The following is a 13,234-nucleotide window of genomic DNA, read 5'->3' on the forward strand; positions in this document are numbered from 1 at the left end:
GCGGCGAACGCGTCCCGTCGAATTATATCGTGAAACGGTGCACAACCCGTGCCATCGACGTCGCTATGGATCATCCCTCTGATTTTTTTTTCCCTCTTTTTTTTTTGGCACCGACAATTTGTAAGATTGCCGTTCGGATCGGGGCAACATTTTCGACGGGCTGATGAAAACTCGCGGAGGCAATTTCGCGTGGGGGGTCGGGGCGGCTGGCAGGGCGATATTTGCAGTGGTCGGCTGCGAAATTTCAATTACGCGTGTACCCGGGCTGATTCGATTATCGGGACCGGCTTGATTACCGATTCAATTGTTGCAACGAGTGCACCGAGGAATTTGTTCCTGTTTGCGCCAAAGCGCGGCCGACGCATCTATTATGCAGCGCGATCCTCGGCCCCAGTTGTTCGCACTCTCTGACACCTTTCCCCGTGTTATGGCGTCGCGTCGCATCGCTCTATCACGCGGACATCCCGTGTAATTTTCTCCTCCCCGGCTGTCCCGTTTCTTTTCGCCACGCATTCAACCCCCCGCTTCGCGCCGCGTTGCTTCTTATTCTCCACCGTTTCTCGGGACGCGGTGTACTTCCGCGAGGGCGTTAAACGGCATAATGCGGCAATTTTGCCGGGCGCTGGCAGTAAATTCGCGGAGGTGCAAATAGCGGTAGCTCTTATCCTGGAGGGCCATTAAGTGATCTTTCCCCGATTATTACTGCCAGCCGAGGATTCCATTTCAGCGCGGAGGAGGAAGGGAGAGAGAGAAAGAGAAGCGGGCTGATATTACCGCCGCTAGAAATTCGTACGGCTCATCGTCACGAGTAACACTTGACGCTTAATGCGTGCCACATTATATAAAATTGTGTACGATTTCAGGTAACGGCGAATTTTCGTGGCCACTGTTGGGAAACATTTGCTGGGGAACGACCGTTGAAACGTAGGAGGCGGGCTTGGGGAATATTTCTGACGTGGCAATCGGAGTGGTGCGAATTGTGGGGGGGGAAATAAGTTCGATTTCGTTGCCGCAGTTATGATACCGATGAGTTTGCTCTTCAATCGATATCACGATCGTTGAACCAACGATCGATATCGTTGCACCAACAGAGTTAGCTTGTCTGCCTTACCAACGATCGATTACTTTGCGGCTGAAGAAATCGACGAAACTTTACCGTGGATCAGTACACTTCACGAAGGGCAGTGTCAATTTGTATTCGCAATTAATCATTCCCAGCACTGCGGTACTTCGGGCCAAGTTAAATGAGAAAGCTAGAGCGCATCCTGCCAAAATGGCGGCAGGGATCGGCATCCCGAATTCCACGCAGACCCAAGCCGCATTCCGAGGTAATTGTGTTCGAGGATTGGAAAGTGGACACCGATGCAACCCTATACGAAGTTTAATTATTGATCGAATTCTAAATAACCCTGGAAATCCCATTGGTACTCATCGCGGAGCGAGCCTAATGAGAAGAACGTCCCTGACCAAACGTGACCTACGCAACGCAATCACACTTCGCGACCAAGTCAAATACAATTACAGTGTCCGGGTGAGATTGAAGTGAAAGTACAGGCCGACGAAATCAGCGACGGAAACTCGAGCTGCAGAGTCTGAATCGCGACGTGACTCGCCGGAAACTTCGGGAATCACGGAGGTCTCGCGGAGCTGAGGAGCGGGCCGAGAGGCTCCACGCACAGGACGCGAATAAAAGAGCGACCGCGTTTTGTCGGGGAAAACTGGGAAGCACCGCATTGCGGCAATATAGCGCAACCGAGCAAAATCACAGGGAGGTCGTCTCGAAAGCCAGAGGTACAAGGGGGGTCCAGGAGCGCGACCAGCTAGCAGGGTCTTGCCTTGAGTACGTTTTAAGGAGGACAAAGGGGTGGAATGTGGATATACGACGCGAGTATGCCCGGCAAGGAGGACGGCGAAAAACTCGGAGAGATCGCGTGGATCGGAGAGGCGAGTAGACGAGGATCCGTTGCTAGCTGGAATGAGGTGGCTCGTGTATTCTTTTTGATCGTGCGATCGTGCTCCAGAGAGGAGGATCTGGCAACAACGGCTGCAGGAGGTGGAGGAGGAGGAGTGATCTTGCAGGAGCATTGGCCACGGGAGAACGAGAAGAAAGGAGGGAAGTGGCATAGGTGGAAAAAGGTCGAGGCACACCTGAGTGGAGGATAGAACGCGATAGAACGAGAGGAGAAGGATCGAAGCGGCGGTGGGACAGAGCCAGGCCTGGTCCAGCGCTCGTAAAACTCGTCTCGTGCTCGAGAAATACCTCGCGGTGAACTTGAAAACTTCCGGCCGAAAAGGGACCCAGCTCTCCTCCGCGTTTTTCCGACTCCGTGTGCACGCGGTGGATCTCGCGGGAGTGCGTCTCCGTTGTGGAACAACGGGTGCCGCCGACACAGACAGAGGGATAGCGCGTCGAGGGACACGAGCAACTTTCAGGGAACAATGTCCCGCCCCGTGGGAGAGTAAGACGCCGTGGATCCGCTGAAAATGCGGTGTTTCGCGCGCCAACATAATACTCGTCCACGTGTGCCACGGAAACGACGCCTCTCCTCGCCGCTTCGACTCGCTTAGACGCCTGCTCGACAACGTTTTCACGGGTCGTTCCTCTCTGAGGTGGCGTCGACTACGAACCTTAGAGCTGGGCGATCTCGCGTTCCTCAGGTGAGCCTCCTTCGTTCAGACACGATCGAACCGTGGATCTGCGCTAGCGCCAATTTCGAACCACTGATTTCGACGATGTGCGTTCGTTACGGAATTCTCGCGCGACTCACACAACCGAGCGTGTGTTTATTTATCCCGGGGACGATATTGAACGCGACGAAGACCAATCGATCACGCACGTGCAAAACAAACGTCGCGATCAGCCGTAGTCATCGTTGGTGCGCCATTCCAGCCCGGATTTCTTGTGAAAAAGTAATTAAGCGACTCCAGATTTCAATATCGCAGGTATATAAAGTGATCGGTGTGAGGTTAGAGATCGATTCCTTGAGAAGTTGATTTATAACGGGTGGTGCGAGTGGAACGAAGGATTCGGGAAGGATAGGCGAGGCAAGTCGCCAGCGTTCGGTGAATCAAGCCGAGCCAGCCACGACGTCCGGCCGTTAATAAATGTTTTACGCCGCGACTCGCTCAACTGGGAGTAAACAAAACCTCCTGCGGATGGGTTTTTGATCGAATCACGGCGCGTAGAAAGCTGGATGCGATGGGGCGAGGGGATTCAGGGAGGACAAATGACCGGCAGCCGCGATCTCTCCCTCTCGTATACGCGGCGCGATCGGCGCGTTCGAAAACTACAAAACCCGAACTAATTAAAAGGGAATCAGCCAGCCGCCGTGACACAAAATCTGCGTCGATCGACCGACTGTGTGCACCAGCCCGCCCGCGAGAGCGAGAGAGAGAGAGAGAGGAAAGGCCGCGTCGCGACGCGGTGCAAATCAAATATTAATCGCGCAATTAGCGCCGATTGTACGTTAATCGGTTTTGCTTTTTTTCTCGCGCCGTGTGCATCCGCCCGCGGTGACCGCGCGCGCGCACGGATGCAGCCAGAAAATGTTGGAGGCGATGACACGCGCCGCGGTATTCACCCTCGTTGTCATCAGTCAAGACTTTATTCCTGTTAGCGGAACCCCCATTAATTTTGGATTATCGCGAATTGCTTGGATTAACGGTTGCGCAGAATCCCGCGATCGGGTGTGGTTCGATGATTAGAAACCATGAGAACTTCATTGCGTAGGGTGGTTTAGGGAAAATGTTACAATTTGTGAATTCGAAATTGTGGCAGGGAAGAAGATTTCGTTGAAGAGATCTCATTGTTTAGTCAAAAGTGTATTAGTGCTAGATCCTTCGTCGCGCATTCAGGATTTAATCTTTAGAGCACCGGCTTTTTTTTTTAAAAAAAATTGTGGTTTTCAGTTTCCAAAAATTTATATAGGTATGTATATAACGTATACTTTGTGCAGAACTAGAGGACTTACACAGAGTCCAAGAACAATTCTTTAAATTGAAAATTCACTTCAACTTGAAAATTTGTTGCGATTAATGTTCAGTTCCAAAATCGTGGGACCAAAAAGAGGCTATTTCTTGGATCACTCTTTAAAAAAAAAGTCATTATAAGGGACACCCTACCCCTGGATGTGCCATTGTAAATCCTACATACTACATTTCCTCTGTTCACCCTACTAACTATAGATTAGGCTTGAAACAACACCCATGCCACCACAGGGTAGCTTCTTGCCTCCCCCTTCCTTGTACCACCTATAGTTTCTGAGACATGAAAGTGCAAGAGTTTGAAGAACTATTCTCTGGAGCTGAACCTATTTCAATAGCTTCCTCGAACGAGATGCTTGAGAACCTCTTACCACGACACTAACGACACCATTACTGAATACAGTTCACCCATTCCGTTAATTAATTTGTCGTTGCGTTCCCCATACAGCTGTTGATCCGTGATCGAGACAACATGGGAACCAGAGCTGTCGCTGTGGGTGCAGCACCAGGTGCAGCGGGGGTGTCGGGCGAGGCTGGTTTAGCCGGTGTGCCAAGACTCCTGGAGGACCTGGCTCGCCTTTCAGAGGATAAAGACACAGCCGACATAGTCTTCCTGCTTGGAAGGGATGAGGCGCCAGTGTACGCTCACAGAATTATACTGCAGGCGAGGTCAGTATTCCGCGGTTCGAATTGTCTCCACTCGCAACGAAGCGCATCGAATCGGTGGATTAATTTACTTAGGCGCGCGCTCAGAGGGCGGTTCACTCGCGGCGCTCACAATGAGACAATTTATATTACTTTCTTTTCCTCCCGATATCTTTCACCGCCCCCGGGGACGCGAACAGAGCGAGCCGAGCGGGAAATATTATTACACGAGCCGCCGCGATGCCGTCCTGGGACCGAATTAATTGTTAATCGTAATTTTTATTAAAACCGCTCGTCGACGCATCCCCTTCGATCGATCAGCGCCGAATCCCCTCGGAGGCCTCGGAACGACCCGAAAGCACGCGAGAAATCACGCGGGAGACGAACTACACGATACTCTAGCATAGAACGGGGGAAATGTGCAAGCGGTCGCGTGTTTCCGACGCGCAACTTCGGGAAAAATAAATACGACGTGGCGCCGCGAGACAACGGGTCTCGCCACTTGCAGAAAATCGAGAATTAACGCAGCCGAGTGGAATATCGCGGACCCCTATCCTCGCCGCGGTTTTTGCAATGTAAATAGGGACGCACGTAGCGTAACGAAGCAACTTGGCCATCGAAAATACCGTCGGTTCACGAGAGAACGAGACAATCGCGTGTCTACTGGCTCGAGCAACTCGCTTGGCGGTAACTGCGTTACGAACTTTTCTTTCTGCCACGGAACTGGCGGCGAAGAAAAACCCCCGCGCAGCTAACTTTCCACCGCGGGAATCGCAAACGAACCTAGCGAAGAGGGGAATGATAACTTCGTTAAGTTCCCGAAGTCACTGGCGTCCGACGGATCTGTGCATAATTTTCCCTGTTTCGTTGCTGTTCCACGAAAGAAAGAGGAGAGGGCGTTCCGCCCGTGAAACGCCGTTCGATCGCGGCAAGGAACAAGGAGAGCCCTTGGCGGCGCGAACAGGGACGACAGAAATATCGCTAGGTCATCAAACTTCTCTTTCGGCGGGAAGAGCAGCGGGCTCCGCGTAGTTGGCGATGAATTTTAATTAAGGGGCTCGGATTGTTACGGTGAAATGAATCGATCGAACGTTCTAATTAGTCGGACAATGAGAGGAGTGCTCTCCGCGACGATTCACCCGCGGCGGCCGCGTCTCGCCGCGTTTTCACCGGCTGAATTCTAATTGTTGTAAGAAGAGGTCCTCGGCGGCGCATTAGAGGGGGTCAGTCGCGAGGCAGCGACATCCCGGCGGGGCAGGGCGATGCTAATTGTAAAGTCAATTACGATATTTCCGCGATCCCTTTTGATATCGGGGCGTGGAAGAGAAACGGCTTCTTTTGTCGTCGTCCCTTTTCCCCTCGCTGCGCCGTCCCCTGTCCCCCGTCAACGCCGACCTCGGAAAATTAAGTTACGCATGCTCGTGACAGGCGTCCGCAGGAGAAACGAATGGACAATACGCGGCCGCACTCAAAACTCTACGCGGTGCACTCCAGTCCGGTGAAAATCCTGACAAAGAGTCGGGATTCCCCACCCCACGATCCGTTGGAATCCTTCTCATTTCGAGCTGCGACGGAGTCGAGGACGATGCTTCACAAACGGAAGAAAAGGAAGTGGAAAACACGCCTCGGCGTCGACTGTTCGATGGCACTTTAACGCGATCCCTTGGTTACCTGTCGCTTCTGCTCGGTAGCGAAATGAAATTCGGACGTTTCGAGCGCGAGAAAGCTCGCAACCCGTAGGTCTACCATAATAATCCCAGGAAATAGAGATCCCGCCAGCCCATTGTCGACACATAAGCTCCCCAGTAATTATGCATCCGACGACAACGCTACGCGTCCAGATCGATCGACGAACGATCCGATAATGGACCGTGGAGAGAAGCGGGGCGTTCCAGCGGCACGGGAAACGAGGAGGTGTGACGCGAATTTGACTCTCGTGCGCCGGAACCGTAGGCGGTTTTTGCACGGAAATCGACGGAGCCGCTATATAATCGCACGCTTGGTCGTTAGTAGCGGAGCCCGCGGCGACATTCAACCCTTGCCGCCGTGAAACCAACCAGCCACGACCCTCGTTTCCCCTTCTCCCCTCTAACATCCTCTCTCCACGAGCCGTTCTCGCGAACCTACGCTACCACCCCCGTGACACCTCGTCGTCACAGCAGACGCGCGGTGCCCTATTCTTTTCTCGCAGCGTCACTCGCTGATATTTGGTTTTCTTTGATTCCGCTGCGCGGTGTTCGCCTGTGATTAGGGAAAAGCTTCTCTCCGCGCCCTCCTCCTTCTTCTACCCGCGCCTCCCTTCTCACCCTTCCGCCCCACCTCGACCGCCCCTTTCCTCCATTCCTTGTTCGCCTCGTTCCGCGCACCATCCATCAGGACCAAGCATCCGGTACCTTTATTTCTCTTCTTAATACTCTTTTTTCTCATCTGTTTCTAGCGTGGTTTCGTGCACGAATATTGCCGTGGCTCGCGCCAGAATTGCTTGGCTACGTGCGCGTCGTCTCAGGCAGTTGGCGGAGGATGTTGGAGGCAGCTCCGCGACATGCTCGTTACTCGATCTTTGCCAGGATTTTCTGGGAATCGAATTTCAAACGGGGGAGAGCGTGCTCGCTTCTATGTCGCAATATCGCAAGATTTCTCTCTAATTTATGGAAATAAATGTGCAGAGTTTAGCTTTGATATCGCGCGCAGCCCGCATATCGCTTCCAAACCGAAAGCGTAAAGGTCGAGTTCCTTTCTTTCTCGTTTTCGTTTTGTTTTTTTTTCGTTCCGTTGAAAGTCGACCCGCAGCGCTGGCGTGCATCTGTGCGTATTTGCGCCTGTACGTGCGGGTGTTTTTAATTTTTTCGAGCACTAGTTTCCCTCTGTCGACACGGCAACCATGTTTCGCGGGTCGGCCACGATTTCCCGACTTTCGCGCTCTCCTGTCGACGAACCCGAGCGTTTGTTAACGCGCCGGTTATAATATCAAAGCAGCGCACCGTGCACGCCTTTTCCATTTGCGTCCGCTCTTTGACGGATTTTCTTTTGATTCGATACGAAACGCCGGCACGCTTTGCCCCCTTGCGACTCGCATCGCGAACCTCTCCATTTCTAGCACGCGGAATCTTTTCGCGTCACCGAGGTTAATGGTATTAGAAACTGGGGCCGTTGTATCGCCAGCGACTCCGTGGGCATGGAACATCTATTCGAGAGCCTGTCTGTTTTTTTCCTGCCATAAAAACTGACTCCACCTTCTTGCTCAACCAGGATTCTCTTAATTACTCCTCCAAAGCTCCTCCATTTCTCGAGTACCGGCGAAAGTAAACTGGCCTCGTACGACGAAATATCAATGCGTGATTTTTTGCTATTAAAAAACGTCTGAAACACCCTCCGGAATATTTCCCAGGGAAGCGTACGAATGTACGTGGAAGGAAAATACGAGGAGAAGGTGCACCAGCGATTCAGGAATAAAGAAACGGGTGTACCGTTCGTTTCTAGACTTGTCGATATTAAAAGCCTCCCTTTTGTGTATCTAGTGCCGCGCGAGGTAGGAAATGGCACGGCGGAAAAGCCCGAGATCGAATGGTCTCCCAATGGGTCATGGGGGATCTGCTTTCAACTCGAACAGTCAGAAATGATCCGTCCTTACGAGTGCCGTCGGTTCGCCGTAGGGAAAAAGGGCGCGGTGGTGAGAGGCGGCTTTTCGATGGTCGCCATTAATTTCTAGAGGAACGAAAACTAAAGCCCCGACTCGCGCGCGTTACGAATACTCTCGCGGCAACGGAGCTTCCTGACGAAGTCAATTAAGCCCTTTTGTAGTAAGAAACACTGCTGTATGAAGAAAGTACGTAGTAGGCGCGGGGGTGACGAAAGGGCGAAGTGGTGGGTGACTTGGTGTTCGTTAGAAGGGCCACGCAGCCACGTTGCATTTACTCTCGGGCGATTCAGAGCCGCGTGGCTCTTCTTCTAATTATCGTCGCAAAGAATCGATACACCATCGGATTCGTTTCTTAGGTGCAAGAACTTCACGGCCGCGAAGAGGATCGGTACGCCGGGAAATCCAACACCGGTGCGTATGCCGCACGCCCATCCAGAAACCTTTCGGCAGTTCATTCATTACATTTACACGGGCAAGGTAAATAAGGCGCTCGAACGAAGGAAGAAGATTTAGGGTGGTTTTGGGGAAAAGTATCGTGGGTGGAAGATGTATAGCGAGGTTTTAAAACGCCGTATACTTTTTGGCAAGTTTGAAGAATTTATACACAGCAAGATGAATATGTAGACATTTAAGCCCATGCGATTGTTCCCTCAAGTTTGTCGCTTTGTACAACATTTGAGTATAGGTACCTCTTTATATTTCCTCCACCCAACATGAGAAAGTTTCCCGTTGACCCGCAAGACACAACCGAGTTACAATCGTAACTTTTCTATAGGTCATGCTACAGGACAGTGGCATCTTCGAGATGCTGGGACTGGCTCAAGAACTCGGTGTCGAGGAACTTTGGAGAAGTTGCGAAGAACATGTCTCCGCCACTCTCAGCCCCGGAAACGCGTGTGCTCTTTTGACTGCGGCACTGGAGGCTCAAGAGCGAGTTCCCGGTAAGTTATTCATGGCATCCTATTAAAAGTTGAAGCGCCAAACAATTTCAATTCACGAACTTGCCGATTTGCTACCGCTCGACTGACGGAACGCGTGCAACTTTAAATGCTTGGGAATCGCATGTAACGTTTAGAATCGAAATGACGAAACGGTGAGCGTCTGGCGAGTTCCTTAGCCCTTATCAATTTGAAAATACAGTAGAGTCTATTCGTTTTCGCATTGTATAGCTTCTTGATCGTTGCTGTACTATCTTCTACAAATTATACTAAAATTTAAACGGTTTCAATTATTCTGTTATTTTGTTTGTGGATACAAGAAAATTCATAAATATGATATTTTATATTTAAAAAAAATTCTGCTCACATGGTTACTTATCGGCCATGTTCTTCGTCGTGTAACCAACATAGTTGCCACCCGTTTCCACCGCGGCAGCACGTATAGGGAGATTTTAGGGAATTAATACTACCAATACTCAAACCTTTATCCCTATGCAAGCTTTTAATTCTTTATATGAAATCTTGCACATAGCAATTTTGCACAAACCCTCATTTTGATTTATTTTTTCATCGTGCAATGATACTTGAAAATGCTGGGCATTTTCGAACGTATTCGGCTTGAAGAATGTAATATAGTAAAAATAACTAGAAAAGACTGTTGGTACGACTACGACGCCGTATCCATATCTTCCGGCGTCCGGCGTTTCTAAAGCACACGTTTGTTAAGCGTTCTGCATTAATTTTTCAAAACCACTAAAAACATGTCGTACAAGGGGCCACAGAAGGTTCAGAAGGTGATGGTGCAGCCCATCAACCTTATATTTCGATATCTGCAAAACCGTTCGCGTGTGCAAGTTTGGTTGTTCGAGAACATAAACCTCCGTATCGAGGGGCACATCGTTGGTTTCGACGAGTACATGAACTTGGTACTGGACGATGCGGAGGAGTACTATTTGAAGACGAAGAACAGGAAATCGCTGGGACGCATAATGTTGAAGGGAGATAACATAACATTAATACAGAATACGAATCCAGGGGCGAATTAATTATGGCCCGAAACGTGGGGGGACATTTCTGGGACGAGCAACAAATTGTTTTATACCTTGCGTTGGAGATCACGTTTGTGAACTGTACAGAAGAAAAGAGAAGGACGTCGAAACGCTCAACGAAGAAATCGTGAACACCTTCGACGTTGTAAATGTGACGTTTAATTTAGAATAGCTAAGATGAACAATGACGAATTGATCGGTACAAATTGTAATTGGTATCATCATGGACGATGAAATTATTACTGTACTGAAACAATTTTTGTAAGAAGACTAGAACATTCAAATGTAACTGCGTCCTGTGAAGCCTGTATTTCATCCAGTGGAGAACTGTGCGATATATTCCATTTGTTTTACATGTAAATATTACATGACTGACCAGTTACTGTAACGAATATGAACTCAACTTACATTTAATAAATATTTTTCAACCATAATGCATGTGTTATTGATACTCGTACGTGAAACCCTTAATTTCATATTTACCAGATAGAATTAGCGTGCAGGTAATGCGTAAAGAAGAATGAATAATTTTAGAGCTCATAGAAGTTAAACACTATTGCCTGAGAGAATGAGAATGTAATTACTACCAATAAGACTTGATAATTTATATAGCATTTTTTCTCTCACAGGTGGTAAAGGAGCTTGTTCGTCTTTCATAGAAAGATGTTTCGCCTTCATTGGAGAAAATGCTGTAGATACAGTAAAGACTACAGCATTTTGCAATCTTCCAAAGGACGCATTGGTGAAGCTTATATCTTCGGACTACCTAGGACTGGAGGAAGAAGATGTTTGGAGGGCGGTACTGAATTGGGCTAAATATCAGGTTCCTTTCCCATGAAAATATTATTCCGTTTCCGAGCACTTTAAATCCCTTGAATTCGAAAAAGACTTAGCGCTCTGACCGTGCGTATGTCGTGCGAGGTCTCAGACCTTATGTCGCATACGATTATTACCGGGTCCTTGGGTCCTTAGGTTCTTGGATCGGAATTTAAAATTACGAGTTAAGGAACGCTTAACCGTACGGACCACGATCCTAGGCAGGGGTGACGCAGCCTACCCAACACTGGACAGAGGAGGAGCGAATGAGGGTTTGCCAGCATTTATCGGGAGTGATAAATCACGTCCGCCTGCTGCTGATCGATAGCCAGGTGTTCGCGGAGGAAGTAGAACCGACCGGAGCCGTGCCCATAGAGCTGTCCTTGGAGAGGTACGAATTTTTCAATCCAGATCGATCAAGTGGCTCAAAATCCATAAGGTATGGTTTGCCCGGAAATATTGTTTTTCTTGGAGGCTTTCGATTTCTACGTTTTGTTTTAGGTACAGATATGCAGCGCTCCCAAATAAGTACGCAGAGATTTGGGAGGATAAACGATTACAGCCAAGAGTCAGCCCATTTTTTTTCCTTGGCTCGCAAATTTTATCCCGAGATAAGATGGGTTTCCAACGACTTTTGAATCAGTGGTACGGGTCACCGAAACAGAGCTGGCGTTTAGTCTACCGGTGTGTTGAATGTGCATCGATAAAGAATTATCACAATTAACGTAACGTACTAATCGTTAATAAATTGCAGAGCCTCTAGTCATGGTTATTCAGCGACATCATTTCATCGACATTGCGACGGAGTTTGTCCAACATACGTAATTACGCTGGTATGTAATACGATCGCATAAAGTTAAGTGTGCGAATAATAATGCTATATGATGTTTCAGGGAACTCGAGGAGAAATCTGTGGTGGTTTCAGCGACGCGCCATGGGGCAAAACAAATGCTAAAGGGCACTACATCTTTTCAGAGAAAGCTTTCCTATTTACTTTAACGAACACTCAAGATGTACCTCCAACAAAGTACGAAATTGTGAAGAAACCATTTGCAATTTGCTATCACCCAGAGTAAGTTTAGTTTTGTTGCCAAGTATACGGATAAATTGTGAACAACTACTTGAAGTCTCTAATACCATTGCAGTATCGGGCCAATTTTTGGGGCGGGAGCAGATTTACTGATTGCTAACAATTGCAATGTGAATACGGACAGTTATAGCAATCTTCCACACAGCTACGATGGCGAGCATGCCTCTAACACCGTACTCATGGGAGGCTACCACTTTTCAGTAGTAGATTACGAAGTTTTTACTCCTAGCCATCCGGTCTCCAAATCCGCTCATTAACGGTACATATATATCTTTTATCGCATAAGCTTGTACATATGTGGTTCAAAATAATGTCATGTAACATTGCGAGTGCAGCATAAATTAGAAATGTATTATTATAGATTAAGGCGCGAATGTGCAATTTGTTGTTTACTTCAGAATTCAATGAATTTTAAATGCCCACAGAGTATATTTAACAAAACTGTAATTTTGTATACTGTTCGTACTGAAAATAAAGAATGGATCATCAGACTTTTCCAACTGTTCAAATTTCTATCGCGCAATGAAACTAATGTATGTGTATAAATTTCACGCGTTAACAAGTCGCCGATCGAAATCGACCGAAATTAGCTTGCAATTAAGGACTTTGGCAGTAGACGGAATTAAAGCATGCCAAGCAATCTTTCGTGTCCCGCATAACGAATGCCCGATACGCTTCGGTGCACAGGCCGATTCCCAAGAAGCTCGTTAAATCACGCGTTAAATTACTATGTGAACGGATACATTCGAAATCTAATCTGTATTACAGCGGCGCGTTCGAAAGTAAACGTGAAATGTGAAAATCCACGGAAAAATGCGAACTACTGAATACGCATTAGACCATCAAACGCGCCGATGACACGGATGCACGTAAGTACATACGATAAATAACATCCTGCCTATTCCATTTATTGTAGGCTAACATTTCAATCTCGCCTTGCCATAAGAATATCTGACAATTCATCCTTTGTATGGTAATTAGTTAACCAACACGTGATATATTCACGAACAGCGGTTCGACAAATTATTAAGCAACATCTTTTTAAATAGAAAGTTCGTTGTATCTATTCCTA

The 13,234-nt window shown here is 48.4% G+C and overlaps 2 protein-coding genes across 6 annotated transcripts; both read left to right on the plus strand.

Annotated features, from left to right (window-relative positions):
- The first annotated feature begins 2,128 nt into the window (after positions 1–2,128).
- LOC143377492 (serine-enriched protein) lies at positions 2,129–12,657 on the plus strand. 5 transcript variants are annotated; one of them, XM_076828764.1, is made up of 10 exons: positions 2,129–2,658; positions 4,433–4,653; positions 8,626–8,746; positions 9,045–9,210; positions 10,886–11,079; positions 11,294–11,511; positions 11,574–11,756; positions 11,827–11,905; positions 11,966–12,144; positions 12,218–12,657. In XM_076828764.1, the coding sequence occupies exons 2-10, from the start codon at positions 4,457–4,459 to the stop codon at positions 12,417–12,419; spliced, it is 1,539 nt and encodes a 512-aa protein (XP_076684879.1). In that variant the 5' UTR covers positions 2,129–2,658; positions 4,433–4,456; the 3' UTR covers positions 12,420–12,657. The 5 variants fall into 5 exon arrangements, with proteins under 5 accessions (XP_076684879.1, XP_076684877.1, XP_076684881.1 ...); XM_076828762.1 differs by lacking the exon at positions 2,129–2,658 and adding an exon at positions 2,905–3,045; XM_076828766.1 differs by lacking the exon at positions 2,129–2,658 and adding an exon at positions 2,905–3,045 and having other exon boundaries at positions 11,294–11,463; positions 12,218–12,656.
- Positions 9,876–10,690, plus strand: LOC143377494 (putative small nuclear ribonucleoprotein E). Its single transcript, XM_076828769.1, has one exon. It carries the CDS (start codon positions 9,969–9,971, stop codon positions 10,251–10,253), a length of 285 nt encoding a protein of 94 aa, XP_076684884.1. The 5' UTR covers positions 9,876–9,968; the 3' UTR covers positions 10,254–10,690.
- Positions 12,658–13,234: the final 577 nt, after the last annotated feature.

The sequence above is a fragment of the Andrena cerasifolii genome, chromosome 16 (genome assembly GCF_050908995.1).
Source record: "Andrena cerasifolii isolate SP2316 chromosome 16, iyAndCera1_principal, whole genome shotgun sequence".
Classification (NCBI taxonomy): domain Eukaryota; kingdom Metazoa; phylum Arthropoda; class Insecta; order Hymenoptera; family Andrenidae; genus Andrena; species Andrena cerasifolii.

Excerpts from the sequence above, each read along its gene's own strand:
- LOC143377492 (XM_076828764.1), top strand. The coding sequence starts at position 4,457 with ATGGGAACCAGAGCTGTCGCTGTGGGTGCAGCACCAGGTGCAGCGGGG. Across the intron at positions 11,080-11,293 it reads TGAATTGGGCTAAATATCAG|GCAGGGGTGACGCAGCCTAC; the intron begins GTTCCTTTCCCA and ends CCACGATCCTAG. Across the intron at positions 11,757-11,826 it reads AGCTGGCGTTTAGTCTACCG|AGCCTCTAGTCATGGTTATT; the intron begins GTGTGTTGAATG and ends AATAAATTGCAG.
- LOC143377494 (XM_076828769.1), top strand. The coding sequence starts at position 9,969 with ATGTCGTACAAGGGGCCACAGAAGGTTCAGAAGGTGATGGTGCAGCCC.